The 15,027-nt window shown below is 43.4% G+C and overlaps 1 protein-coding gene across 1 annotated transcript in view; it reads right to left on the bottom strand.

Annotated features, from left to right (window-relative positions):
- Nucleotides 1-15,027, bottom strand: part of LAMA1 (laminin subunit alpha 1) — a 150,145-nt gene that overhangs the window by 10,803 nt on the left and 124,315 nt on the right. Inside the window, exons 51-58 of the mRNA XM_030552788.1 lie at nucleotides 10,545-10,686; nucleotides 8,971-9,085; nucleotides 8,423-8,593; nucleotides 7,107-7,258; nucleotides 6,113-6,298; nucleotides 5,391-5,595; nucleotides 3,069-3,181; nucleotides 1,769-1,958 (exon numbers count right to left, since the gene is read on the bottom strand). Coding sequence (XP_030408648.1) covers nucleotides 1,769-1,958; nucleotides 3,069-3,181; nucleotides 5,391-5,595; nucleotides 6,113-6,298; nucleotides 7,107-7,258; nucleotides 8,423-8,593; nucleotides 8,971-9,085; nucleotides 10,545-10,686 — 1,274 coding nt within the window. The remainder of the gene's footprint in view (nucleotides 1-1,768; nucleotides 1,959-3,068; nucleotides 3,182-5,390; nucleotides 5,596-6,112; nucleotides 6,299-7,106; nucleotides 7,259-8,422; nucleotides 8,594-8,970; nucleotides 9,086-10,544; nucleotides 10,687-15,027) is intronic.

Here is a 15,027-nt window from a genome sequence, read left to right as displayed (position 1 = left end):
GCTGTATTTGGAGTTACTCTTAGAAGTCATCCACAAGTTGAGGTTATTTCAGAACGCAACAGCATTACTGCTCAAGGGCCTACATCCCCAAATCACTGACACTCAAACACTCCATGGCCTGCACTGATTGCCTATTGTCCTGCAAGTGCATTTCAAGGTCTTACTATCAGTATTTAATGCACGAAATAAAACAAGTCTATTTTAGTTATATTTAAGTCAGCTTCAAAACTGCTGGTGGGGACTATAATTCTGTAATATTCTGCCCCTCAACATATACTAGAGCTCATCTGTGGTGTCTCTGACTGTAGCTCATCTTTGCTTTCTTTGTGTGGTAACTTATGTTGTCTGTTGCTCTATTTGTATTAGGCATGCAAGACAATATTCTGAGGATTCCCAGGCTGGATGTGGAAGGTGGCACCTCTGTGCCATCCATCCCCACAGAAGCCCCTTCAGGTCTCTAGCCATGAAGAAGAAGGGCAAGGACTAATGGGATGTATATAGTCTTCCACACCAGACTCAAGGAAAATTCACGCTAAAGCTAATGCTGACAGAGTTAGTTCTAACCTTTGTGTGTAGCTCCAGTGCAGCATGGAACCCAACCTCCTCAGAAAGGGAGGAGCCTCCTAGAGACAAGGGGGTCCAGCAGACCTCTGCTGACAGGGAACCAGAGAGAGGGGCAAGGTATAGAGATACAAGGTCTCTGCACTGAATCTCTATTGGATTCCCTGACATCTGTGGCCAACACACACACTTTCTCTACATTGCACCAACCCTTGCCCCTTGATGGAGGAATCTGCAGAAAAATTCTGTGATGAACCTGCTAAGCAGGGACTACATTTCCAATGAGTTCCCTACCACTGCACATCCCCTTCCTCCTGGCCAGGCAGGATGAAGGACCCTGAACAAGGAAATGATTAGGCGTCTTTGGGAAGCAGCAGCGAGTAGCGAGGATCGGCAGGGAAGCTGAGTGCAGATAGGGAATTCCCCAGGAACTGTGAGCAGAGCCGTGTGTGGAACAAGCTGTGTCTGCCAGACACTATAGCTGGGCGTAGATCTGTGTAGGGTTTATGGGGGAGCAACAATGGTTGGAGAGCAAGCTAGTGCAGCAAGGTCCAAATAAGAGACACTAACTAAGCCTGGCCTGGAAACCTGCAAGCTCCTATTTGCTTGAATAGAGACCAGACTGAAGAGAGAGACCCAGGAACTAGGCATGAAGATCCCTGACTCAAGGGTATAACAAGGCTCTAACAAGAACTGCTACTGTTCTCTTTGAACTGTAGCTGTTTAAGCCTCTGTACCTATGGTATTTGCAACCTTTCCCTTTCCTTCCAGACCTAGTTAAATACCCTTTTCCCTTAACCACATGTCTGGGTGATTATTCAGATCCACAAGGACTAGTACCAGAAGGCACCTGAAATGTTTGCCTCCAAATCATGGTACACCTGCCATGTTACTGGCACCTTACGGGTTCGGTGTACTCCAGCCCAGAGTAGCCCTAACACTTACAACTCCATGTGGGTAAACTCAGAGTTTCCAGGCCACTCTGAAGGATTTTCACATAGAAATAAAATAATTTAAATAATTTTCTCTGAATAAGCTTAAGTACTTTATAGGCTACAAGGTGCAGGACTCACTTCACAGTTAATAAGAATAAAAAAGAGAAGTCCATTAGTAAGTGGCCAAGTCCTGCATGCAAACACTCTTGCTAATGTGTGGACAAGGCAAGCAAAATTGATTGCAGGTGAGTTAAAGCCTCTTGGGTACCTACCGTGTGCCATTTGCCATCATTGATGGCCGCAGGGTGAAAGGCTACTGCTTTTCCTTTTCCAAGATCAAATAAGAAATAGAGTTGTCCCCCATGAAGCTGAAGGGCTGCATAGTCAATCTGATTCTGGTGAGCCAGGTAGTAAATCAGGCCACTAGTGGCAAAGGTTCTCAGATTCAGCTGGATAGAAAGTCTAGACAATAAAAATAGAATATTTTTCAAATCCTTGTTCTATAGTGATAGAAAACTTCCCTTAAGACTAAAAGTTATTGGTTTAAAAAGGACCAGAGCAAATTATAACCCACTAGATATGTTTGAGAGCATAACCAATAGAGTTTCCACAATAAAAAGTAATTTCATATATCAGAAACACACAGCTTGTTACAAGGTTAGTGGGCTCTTTAAGAGGGTTGGATTCAGCTGCACCTTTGGGGAGGGGAGGGATAGCTCAGTGGTTTGCACATTAGCCTGCCATACCCAGGCTTGAGTTCAATCCTTAAGGGGGCCACTTAGGGCTGGGGCAAAAATTGGTCCTGCTACTGAAGGCAGGGGGCTGGACTCAATGACCTTTCAAGATCCCTTCCAGTTCTAGGAGATAGGTATATCTCCAATTTTTTTTTTGAAGACTCAGCCCACCTCTCCAGGTAAAGGAAATGAGCCCTGGGCTAACCTGGTAGAAGCCTGTGACTCATAGCCAGGCCTGCTGGGATATATAGAGAAGCCTGAGTTCAGGGAGAGACTGAAAAGATCAGAAGATGCTTCTTAGCACATAGACAGATATCTAGGGAGTGTGTATAAGAGCAAGGTGGGAAGGCTGGAAACCAGCCTACTGGTGGAAAAACTGAGCAGGAAGACTCTCCTTAGCTCTCAGAGCAGGTGACCGGAGGAGTGAGTGCAGAAGGGGCTTCCTGCAGGGGATCCAGAGGGAATTGAGGAAGAAGTTTCTGGAATAAGACCTGACTGGAATATTTTGGGAGGGGGAGGAAAACCCTGTGAGAGATTTAGAAGCCCACAAGGGGCACAAAGGAGAGCTATGCCTGAAGAGGAAATCTGGGAGACTCTGATTTTGAGTTAAACTGTTACTTTATGTTAATAAAGAAGATCCTGGGAGAGTAGTGTAATTACAATCCACCAGGTTTGGTGCTTTAGTTGATAATGGCAGAGTAAAGAAACTAAGGCAGAGGCAAGGTCTGACGCTGGGTTTGGGGAGAAACCCTGCTACACAACTCCTTCATAGAAATTGTTCTCTATTATGCAGCTAAATGCAAGACTATGTGTCATGTGTAATTCAAGATATACCTACTTCCTTCTGACAGCTGATTGATTAAAAAGCAGTACTATGTGGCTCCCTTTAGCAAGGCCAAACTGGTGGGCACCAGGAACATGATCTGGTATTGAATCCTGTGCACACTGTCCCTGTTAATGAAAGAGCTTCATTAAAGAGAATACTGCACAAGAGGTTGTCATGGTACAATTCCCCACTCTGAACCTTAGCGTCCAAAAGATGGGGTACCAGCATTAATTCCTCTAAGCTTAATTACCAGCTTAGAACCTGCAGCGCTGCCACTAACCAGGAATTCCAGTGCCTGGTACACTCTGGTTCCCCCAAAACCTTGTCTGGGGACCCCCAAGACCCAGACCCTCTGGATCTTAACACAAGGAAAGTAAACCCTTTCCCTCACTGTTGCCTCTCCCAGGCTTCCCCTCCCTGGGTTACCCTGGAAGATTCAAACTCCTTGAATCACAAAACAGAGAGGACAATTCACCTTCCTCCCTCCTTCTCTTTCCCCCTCCCAGACTCTTCCTGAGAGAAAGTAATCCTGGCACAGAGAGAAATCAGCCTCTCTCTCCCTCTTCCCTCCTTTCTCCCCACCAATTCCCTGGTGAATCCAGACCCAGTCCCCTGGGATCTCACCAGAATAAAAAAACAATTAGGTTCTGAAACAAGAAAAGCTTTTAATTAAAGAAGGAAAAACAGTAAAAATTATCTTTGTAAATTTAAGACGGAATAGGTACAGGGTCTTTCAGCTATAGACACTGGGAACATCCTCCCAGCCTAAGTATACAAGTACAAATTAAAATCTTTTCAGCAAAATACCAATTTGAACTCCTTTCGGCCAAATACACATTTGCAAATAAAGAAAACAAACATAAGCCTAACTCACTTTATCTATCTAGTACTCACTATTCTGAATCTATAAGAACCTGTATCAGGGAGATTGGAGAGAAACCTAGTTGCACATCTGGTCCCTCTGAGCCCCCAGAGTGAACCACCAAAACTAACAGCACAGCACAAAAACTTCCCTCCCTCAAGATTTGAAAGTATCCTGTCCTCTGATTGGTCCTCTGGTCAGGTGACAGCCAGGCTCACTGTTCTTGTTAACTCCTTCCAGGCAAAGAGATATAAAGTACTTCTGTGCTATTAACTTTTCTTATCTGTTTATGACAGAGGTATTAAAATATTTTGTTGCTTAAATAATACTGTTTTATGGCAACCTAGCTGTGCTGTATTCTCCGTGTGCAACTGCCACACTGGAAAAATGTGACATGTACTGTAATAGCAATCAACTGACCTCTCAGATGGTTGGGACATTTGGCAGGCACAAAGAAAACTAGTTATAATGACTAGCCCATGCTTCACAGCACTAAAACAAAATTCTCTGCTAGTTAGGTGTTATAGCTTTTGATTTATTAATTTACTTCCAGTTTACTTATTCATTAGTCTCTCAGTCTTTGTCTCTGGGAGGTCAGAGTAGAATTTTGGTGTGAAATTCCTTAGCTACTCTTGGGGAGATATTCTCACATATTCAGAGCATCAATAGCTCTGAATCAGAGTATGAAACGAAATTATAATACAGGTCTCAGATGGCTTAGCATTTCTTTTTATAGGCATGTGGTATAAAATCCACAAAACCTATGCCCTCCTCCCATATAAAAATGATTACCAGACACTCAGGAAACACTCAGTCATAAAATACACAGCCCCAGAAAGAGAAAAGTAATGTTGCATCATGTTCTTGGGAATGTAACACACACAGGTATTGTGCAAACTACACACAGACCCAAGACTCACAGGTAAAGACTGTGATACAATTATTGATCCTGTGCCTCCACAATGGTCCGGGCTTCCTCCTCAGCAATGAAAGCAAGGCAGGGACTAGCAACTGTATGCACATGACAACTGAGTTTTTATGGTGACATAACATCAATTCAATCAACTTTAATTTGCACTGCAAATCTCAATACAGATCCACTTTGGCAGGAGAACACGCCTAGAATAGCAACTACTCTCTAACTTCACCTGTCTTGAGGGCTATATCCCCCTTTTTTTATGGAGAACTCCTCAGTTGCAAGTGTATAGGTGGCTGATCATTGGCACACTTAACTGCATTTCCCTTCCTCATGGCCTTCCAGGTGTAAGGCCCAGAAGTGACTGCTGTACAGAGGTATAGTTTGATATACTATTGCTTTTTCTCTTACAAACCATCTTTTCAAGCCCTTGTTCATGTCCTTTACATTCATCTCTCTCTCTCCAAGGCACAGAAGGGAAGTAAATGTATGGCTCTGTATTTGGGGTTAACAAAAACACAGCTAGGATAGACTTTGCTCCCCCGTCAATACTCACTTTGCCGATAGGGGCAGCATGGACTAAGTTTGTAGCATGTACTCTCTCAATATTGGTAAGAGGCCACAGAGGAATTGGCAAAGGCCGCAGTTCGGGTTGAATCTCAATATCTTCTGCTTGGATGGCAGGTTTAGGCTTCTCTGAAAGCAAGCAGCTGTCCATATCCACATGCTTGTACCTCACGGCAGTGGTGAAATCCAGAAGCCTAGATTTACAAAGGAGAGGGCTCTGAGTAGAGGAACGTACTTTACAAGAACTTAACCACTTGTCAATGGGTGAAGACTTGCATGTCAGTGGAAAATGCTTCAAAAGGGTTAAGCACAGTGGGAGAAAATCATTAAAGAGTATCCTCTAATTCTATACAATATTCATGCAACTGTTTTCTTGGCCAATTATCTTATTTGTGCATGCAAATCAAATCACTGGGAACCCAACTGTGTTTTGTGCAACGTAACTATATACACTAAAGGCACTTTTGAGTCTGACTGAATATCTGAAAATATGGCCAGCAACACTCATTGAGGCAAGCTTGATACTAATCTCTTTTGCATTTTACTATTTATTACAGAGTGCTGGCATTATGCTTGTCCACAGTACAAAAAAAGAATTAGATATGGTCCATTCACTGGAGATCTTATAGTCAAAAGCAACAGTTTCTATTTTATATTCACAGATCTGCAGTTCCATTCTCCAAAAGAGTGCTGCCATTTACTCTGACTTACTGCATGTTAAAGATCAGATTTCTAATACAGCCGTAAAAAGATCCTGTCATCTTGAATCCAGAAATGCCCTCTCCTGCTGGAACCCCACCAGCGTAGAAGTTGGAAATATTCATGGGACTCGTTTCTGCCGACATGCCAAGTCTCAGTTCTGCAGGATTACTTTCATCCACTTGTACTATTATCATCCTGAAAGGGTGAAGCGGAAAATCATTCAACAAGGAACTTATTTTCAACTTCAGTAATGCCATGTGCTAAGAAATAAAGATTCAGGGGCTCTGGAACACTTTTTATAGTGGGGGTGCTGAAAGCCAACAAAACTGTAAAGCACTGGTCCCCACATCTTTTACCTCATGCCCCCCTTACTCCTGTCTGAAACCCTCTCCCGTCCCCTAGAGCTGGAGCTGGGAGCAGAGCCCCTGGCAAGGGGCCAGCAGCCAGGACCCCAGGTGCAGGGCCAGCAGCCAGAACCCTGGGTGCAGAACCAAGAGCAGAGCCCCGCATAAGTGCAGCACCCTCCACACACACCCTAGTTCCCACGCCTATGTAAAGATTCAGTGATTTTGATAATCCACCTACATCATTTACAGCTAAAGAGGTTCTTTGAAGAATATTTTATAATTTAGTAGGATGGATTTGTTGAGTAGCTTTAAAAATGTGACGACTAATCCGGTTACAGGAGTAAATTGGACATGTATGTTTCTTAGTCAAATAAGTAAACAGTCAATTAACTATCTACTTTTTCTAGCAATATTTAGTACATTTAACTCAGGTGGTCCAAACTGTCTAAAGCTTTCAAGGGAGCTTTCATGCACAACATAATCACTGGCAGTATGCAATTACCATATAAATCAGGACTCTTCCATTAACAACAGAAACACACAACCCTGATTATTCCACTGAAATGAGCTAGCTAAGTCAGTTCTTCACGGAACATGGTTAACTGACAATGACATACAGTAATTAAACAAGTGGTACTGTTCACAGTCACATGTACCTCTTATTCCGGATCAGGATGACAGAATGTTCTTGCCCATCACTGTATGTTCCATTAGCAGGCTGGAGGATGATTTTTCTAGTACTTGCTCTGTCTCCTGCATTAATATGCACTGCAAGATGACCATCAATCAGCATGATGGAAAAGAAGGGCTGTGGAGATTTAATCTTTCCATTAATTTTTTTACTGCAACTGTTTTCTTTCATACCCTATCAATAATACTTAAAAGGGTGATTTGGTCAAATCTGCCACCAAATTTAGGTGTTCTAGACAAACTTTGATGAACTCCACAACCAAAAGAAAACATCCATCATTTATTTTATTCATTTTTGAAATTTCAATTGAAACAGTTCAAAAATAAAATACCAAAACACAAACTGGCCCCTGCAGTGTTTGCAAGGCAAACATTGTAATACTTGTGACAGTGAATGAGAACAGACAAAAGCTAGAGAACTAAGCCTTCTAACTAAAGAGACATGAAAGCTGAGAGTGCCCCTGTCCATGGTAAAAGCTCAGGTAAAAACCCAATCCCTTTATATCCCCACATGATAGTGCTAAAGAAAGCTGTGATGCTGTTCTTGGATGCTGCTTGGGAGCTCCATCTTTCATACCAAATAGCAGGTGTTTGATAAATTTGAATCCAACCACCACTACCTGCTGCTGGAAAGATAAAGCAGCATTGTCTCTCTCTCTGTTCTCCCTCTCATTCCAGAGCCTCTTGGATGTTGTAAGTTGAGTGGGTCTCTACTATCCTACCTTTCTACCAGCCTCCTGGCTGCTACAATCAGATGTCTGGGGTGCCTTCACTCTACTTCCTACCCAATCTCTGTGTTTGGGTCTTCCTCCCCACTGCCTGCCTCTGTTGCTGTTCATTGCTTTTCGAAGTAGTAGCAGGGTGAAACTGACCTGATTCTTTTCAATTTCAACCTGTCCACATAGCAGCAGCAAAGTCAACAATACTCAGGTCAGTTTTCACTCTGCCACAATTCTGCAAAACCATGAGCAGCAGCAGAGGTATTGGAGTTGTCTGTCTGCAGATTCAGGAACACAAAACTGCATTGGTTTACCTTTGGCCCATATTTGGAAGACTTTCTTTTCAACCGTCAGGGCTAGATATATTTTTTTAATTTGTAATGAAAGTTTACATCCTGAAAGAGTGGATGTCATTTGCTTGAAAAAAACTTTCTACTCACACCCCAGTGGATTTTTTTCTAGTATTGCTATCCAGTTTATATTCTTAAACTAAACAGGTGATCAAACACGCTGAAGCAAAGTTGTGAAAAAGTATTAAAGGTTTAAAAGCAGTTAGTACCAACCAAATGTGCTTGTCTGCGTCGTCGCTTCTCCATTCCTTTGCTGAGACCAGCCAAGATGATGCCACTACTGTTCTTAGTAGCAAAAGTTACCATCAGTTCTGATTCTGGAGACAGGGACTTAGGTAGCAACTCAATGTAGCCATCATTCAAGATGCTAACACTACGGATAGGCTGTTTTGCAAAAGGAGAGAATTAAATGATAGCTTTTGTCCCCTATGAGATGTCCAGTGTGAAAGAACAATACCAAAGGTGGACTAATTGATAATTTCTCAACAAATTGATATGCTTCTACCCTCAATCATAGAATATCAGAGTTGGAAGGGACCTTAGGAGGTCATGTAGTCCAATCCCCTGCTCAAAGCAGGACCAATCCCCAGAGAGATTTTTGCCCCTAATCAGCCCCCTCAAGGATTGAACTCACAACCCTGGGTTTAGCAAGCCAATGCTCAAATCACTGAGCTATCCCTCCCCCAAAACACTGATTCATTGTTTAATACACAGCAATAATCAGAGTACAACAACCCAACAGAGCTGTCAGAGTTTCCTACCTCCAGTATGCAGCCTTTTCTCACACCATACGAGTTTTTTAGCAAGTCAAAGGTAGAGCGGGATATTTCCAGGTTCTTAATGCATCCCACATATGTTCTTCTGTTAAGCCCTTTCCTGAAAGAAAAAAAATAGTTTCCATGGTAAAAACAAAACACTGGTTTAATAATTTAAATTGGGATTTAATGGGGAAAATGTAATGTTACATTATTCAACAGGAAAAGGAGAGATTGATTTAAAGGGCGATCCTGCTCTTTAAAGTCAGGGTTAGTTTTCTCATTGTTTTTAATGGGAGCAAAATTGAGCCAAAATGTAGCTGCACAACATACATTAAATCTTATCTGAACTACCAAATCTAGAAAACACAGCACTAAAAGATGAAACACAAATGTACAGCAATGCACTGCAAAACCAAAGTATGACTCATTTCCAAAGCTGGTGGGGGGAAATGGGGGGGGAATCCTCAGCTGCTATGACACATGCTCAGTGAGGGAGGAGGTAAAGGCACTCTATACCACCTATCTCACCCCTTCCTTCTTATCAGATCTGTCCGGGGAATAAATTGTTCTCTGGTGCAAGTTAGAACAATCTAAGACCTGGTCTAATTTGGACTGGCTCATTGTGCCTTCCTAGGCGTTCAGCTGTGGGCACTAATTATCCAGGCACAGAGATGCCATATAAAAATCTAACTACCTCATTTGCAGGAAAAATCAGATATAGACTTTAGAGCCATAATACTGAGGGTGAATTGAAGCTTGAAGAATTGACCAGTGTGGGTGTGTAATAGAGAAAGCACATGTTGTAAACTGGAGACATCCACAAATTATTTTTTTAATGGCTCCTATTGGAATATTTTATTTTTGGTCGTCCTCTAGTCCAAGTATTGAGAGGGAGTTGCAAAAATTCCATTTTAAGATTTTTTAAAATCTTTTCTAAAGAACAGTTTTTTTCCCATTAACGCTAGTTGGAAACCATGGTGTCTACATAAAAATTACATGCATTCAGACTATGGTTTTATTTGATTTTATTTCACACTTCAGTAACATAGACTGATTTGGCTATTTTAAAAAGAAACAAGGTCCTCACTACTCTATCTATAGGTATTTTAAAGCCATAAACATTATAAACAGCACTGAAGTAATGACAATTGTTATTTAAAGTATAAAGACACTAAAGTATAAAGACATCAGCATGGAATACATCTTGTAGATGGTCAGTTGATCCCTGGCACTTAGTGGTTCTAATTAGGTAGTGGGGCCTAGAGGATAGAGCACTGGACTGGGACCCAAGAGCCTTGGTCTCTTGTAACTTGGGGCGGTAATGTCACCTCTCTGCTTCAGTTTCCCCATCAGTAAAATAGTGACAATGATGCTTACCTCCCTTTGTAAAGCACTTGGAGATTCACTGATGAAAATAATTAATAATAATGAGTAATGGCCAGATCCTCAGCTGGGGTACACAGTCATAACTTAGTAACTTCAATGGAACTATAAATTTACACAAGCTGAAGATCCTCCCCAATACTTACAAACTTGTAAACAGAGGGGAAAAACAAAAGGAAGAATAAACTCTGTACCTCACAGCCCTGGATCTTGGCAGTCCACCAATGTAAATTGGGTCCTTATCTGAGCGATTGAGGTCTGAGGCTACCCCAGGGGATTCTCCTTGCTTGATTTCTTTATAATTAAGATTATATGCATCCATGACGGCCAAAACTCCTGCAAAGAAAGGAAGTACAGATCAGCAGATAAAAACACTAAGACATGATTTTCTAGAATGGTAATATTTTTGTATGAAACATATAATAATTTCCCAAGTAAAACAAATACAGGTATAATCATTTTTTTCACTATAGAAGTTGAATCTATTTTACTCTCAAGATTTTAGATAAGCTAGCCAGTTCTTTTACCAAAAACAAACAGATTTTGGAGAAACCAACAGAAAAGTATCTATATATAATAAATAAGGATATGATTCTGTCATGGCGGTTGCTGATCCCATTACTTTAATGGCCCTCCATGACTTCACCAGCTACAGCCCACTGCAGTGGCAGGGTTGGAGCAGCTCTCAGCCCCTGCCCAGAAGCAGCAGCAGGACTGGAGCAGCAGCTGGTGGTCAGCCCCCACTGCAGGAGCAGTGGCCCAAAGCTGCAGGAACAGCAGGCTGCTGCTGCAGAAGCAATGGCTGATGGCCACTGGGTCAGCCCGCAGGGGCCAGAGCAGCTGTCTGGAGCAGTGGCCCAGAGCAGTGACCTGGCAGCAACTCAAGCAGTGGCCTGGGAACACCAGAGCAGCAGCTCGGGCTGCTGAAGCAGCAGCCAGAGCAGCAGCCCAGGGCCAGTGGAGATAGAGCAGCGGCTGGGACCAGAGCAGTAGCCAGCAACAGGTCAGCCCCTAGGGCCGAAGCAGCGGCTGGGTCCACAGCAGCCCACAGGAGCAGCCAGGCTGGGTCAACCACCACTGCAGGAGCAGCAGCAGGACTGGAGCACTGGCCAGCAATCAGCCCCTGGTGGGGTTCCCACTGGAGTCCTCCCCTCACAGACAGGTCACAGGCTTCCATGAATTTTTGTTTATTGCCTGTGCTCTGTCTGGGACTTTTATTAAAAACACCCATGACAAAATCTTAACCTTAATGAGATCGTGGGGATTTTAAACAAAATAGCCCCTCTGTGAATGGACACGCCCTCACTCTTCTGAGGAGGAGACTAACAAGCTCTGCTGCCCTGTTCAACACCAACAAGGGGCTCTGCAATGCTGGAGTGGGTAGAGTTTAAAAAGGGAAAACTGTCCCACAGGAAGGAGCAGTGAACAGGAGGAGGGCAGCTCTGCCTCAGAGACTGCTGACGGCAGAGACAGGCCAGCTGAGAGGAAGGCAGCAGCAGGCCCTACCACTCTCAAAACTGCACAGCCCAACTAAAAAGCAGTATGTCCCGAGAGGAGGGGCCAGAGATTGACCCCATTAAAAGGCAATAAATGTGTTGACAGAATAAGTCCAAAGGCTTGAATCCAGAAAGCCTGCCTGATTGCCTGGCCATCTTTGCCTCTCTTTGTTTTCATACAGATTTCCCTCTCCAAGGAAAAAAGAGGGGAGAGGGCCTTTCTTTTGGCTGTTTGTTTTACTGAGAGAACCCCTCATGTGCTACAAATTGGGAGGAAGGACATTATAAATGAACAGAAGTGGGGCCCCTGCTCCCCCACACCTTCATAAACTCATTAAACATAAAAAGGGGAAAGCTATTGTCTAAAATTTATCCCCATGAGTCACCAATAAATCCTGACCACAAATCTACTCCGTAGGTTTGGATAGTTAGGAGTTTTGCTAAACCCTCCATAGAATTCCTGCATTTTAGGTGCTTAAATGCACTTGTTCTCCTTTGGCTCTCCTTAACATTCTCGCAGTGCCAAAGAGCACTGTCTTCTGGAGGTCACTAATCATGATGTCTTGTATCCTAATGTGTTCTTGAATTGTTCATTCATATCCTTAGGGATTGCTCCAAGTACTCCAGTAATCACTGAGATCTTATTTGTTCTAGTCTTCCATAATTGTTCCACTTTGTGGCAGGGTTCTTCATACTTCACCATTTTCTCTTCTTGTTTTATTTATTTTTTTAATGTTTCTGGCTGCTAGTAGGCAATATCAATTGCCATGTTCTTGTTTGTCTTTTCTACCAAAACTGTGCCCAGCCTCTTTGCCTGCACTGTTTGGTCTGTGAAAATTGCCAGATCCCATAAAATCTTAACCTCTTCATTCTCTAGAGCTCTTTAAATGTGGTGGACATAACACCACATGTTTCATTTAAATCTGTTATTTGGCTCAGAGGTTCCAGTGAAGCCACTTGATGATCTCACTGTGTCTGGTCATATATTCCCTCCCAGCTCTTGCAGGAGCTCAACACGTGGCACCATCACGTCCTGTTCGGAACATATACTGCAGTTTGAGAGTAGTTATGTCGGTCAATTTTGTTTCCAATGTAATTAACCCTTAAGGGTGCATTTATAATGAGGCACTCTGTCAATCTCTTCAGGTATTCTTTTACTACAGTTAAGGGAAACTGCACCTGCATGCCCAGCCAGGGGCAGCTCCAGGCCCCAGCACGCCAAGCGCGTGCTTGGGGCGGCAAGCCGCGGGGGGGGGCTCTGCCGGTGCTGCAAGGGCGGCAGGCAGGCTACCTTCGGCGGCTTGCCTGCAGAGGGTCCACTGGTCCCGCAGCTTCAGAGGACCTCCCGCAGGCTTCGAAGCTGCAGGACCAGCGGATCCTCTGCAGGCAAGCCGCCGAAGGCAGCCTGCCTGCCGTGCTTCAGGTGGCAAAATGCCTAAAGCCACCCCTGTGCTCAGCTGGCCCCTCTCTTGGGCAGAGACCCATGTCTCTCTCCCTCCTGACCAGGCGATTTCCAGGTTGCACAGTTCCCTGCCTATCCTGTGAATTCCAGAGCAAAGTGAGACTGTGTTAGCAGGCTTGTTTTCCTATTCTCCTGAGTAACTGTGTAATTGCCACAATTAAATTACCACACAGCTTTTTCTAAGCAAGTGGATTTATTCCTAAAGTGAACACATTACAGAGAAAACACATTAAACCAATAGAAGAACCCACACACATGCTAATAAGCTTATCAGAGATCACCCTGCCCCTACCATGGGCTCTGGCCAGTGAACAGTCCTTCAAACCCAGCTGTGGGCAAATCTACACTGCAAAATTAAATTAACCTAAGTTACATTGATGTACAGCCACTGCTGTAACTGAATCGGCTTTATCCATTCATACTACGCTCCTTGTGTCGGTGGTGTGCGTCCTCGACAAGAACGCTTGCACTGATTTAACTGCCAGTGTAGGGCATTGTGGAACAGTTTCTGAAAGGCAGCAACAATTCAAGCAATGTAATGTCTGCACTGGCATTGTGTTGACCTACCTACATTGACTTAAGAGCTATGCCTCTCTCAGAGGCGAAGTTAAGTCAGCGTAGTGAGCGAGTTACATCAGTGAGAACTACATCTTAGTGTAGACACTTTCAGAGTTGGGTCAACGTATGCTGCCTTTTGCTTACTCTTACTAATTCTGTAGTGTAGACCAGGCCTGTGACAGTCTTGCTTCAAACTAGGCTCTGTGAAAGTCAGCACCCTGGTCACTTAGAACACCTGGGGCTCTACGTGTAGCTAAGGTGGAACAGAGCACTTACACCTGTTTGTAGCCTGACGAGTTAATGAGGTGATTACATCACCAACCAGAGAACCCAGGAAGGGAAGCGGAAAGTTGAAAAGGCTAAGTCAAAGAGCAGGAAGCGGCTCCTCATAACTGAGGCTAGCTGGTTGTATTGTACCTTGAGCTTAAGAAAGAGAAACAATAAACACATGTGGTGAAGGTACCTTGGTGGACCTGTGTCCTGATTAATTCACCCAGAGGGTTTACCAGCAGGGTTTTCCTGGAGAGGAAATGGGACCCCATTCACACCCACCAAAATTTTTTTGTGGTCACAAGTTCATCAGCTGTTAGCTCAGAACAAGCACTCTCATGAATCTGTGAGTTACTCTTTTAGGCTGTTTGAGCCTTGTGATCCTGGGAATAGGTAATTCAAAGACAACAGACCACTCCCCACTCAAAAGATCAAGTCCAGATGTGGGCTTTTTCATTCACTTCCTTGCAAGTATTTCCTAGGAAGCCTGCTCAGCTCCCAGATGCTTGTCTTAGCCCTTTGTTTAAAAGAATCCTTTGAAGTACATAACATTTCCACTTCCCATTAGTCATGTCTCCTAGACAAGTTACATACTATCCCACAGTAACACAAACATTTACATTTTTAATACAGTGCGCTCCTAAAATACTTAAACTTAACAAGATTTAACTTAATTCAATAAGGTTTGTCCAGGATACTGCAGGAAGTTGTCACACTGTCACACCTGCTACAAGCCACAAGTTTGTTAATATTTGATCACTAATGGTTTCGATCTCTCGCCATTACTCTCTGTGCATTGATTTCTGTGTAACTCTTTCAAGTCTTTCTTGGGCAATTTGCTTTCTCTTTTCTTTTATGCTTTCTTGGGCTGGGACACATGCTCAGCTATTG

This window comes from Gopherus evgoodei, chromosome 2 (genome assembly GCF_007399415.2).
Source record: "Gopherus evgoodei ecotype Sinaloan lineage chromosome 2, rGopEvg1_v1.p, whole genome shotgun sequence".
NCBI lineage: Eukaryota > Metazoa > Chordata > Testudines > Testudinidae > Gopherus > Gopherus evgoodei.
Note: the sequence above shows the minus strand (reverse complement) of the source record. Positions and strands in the feature narration are given on the sequence as shown.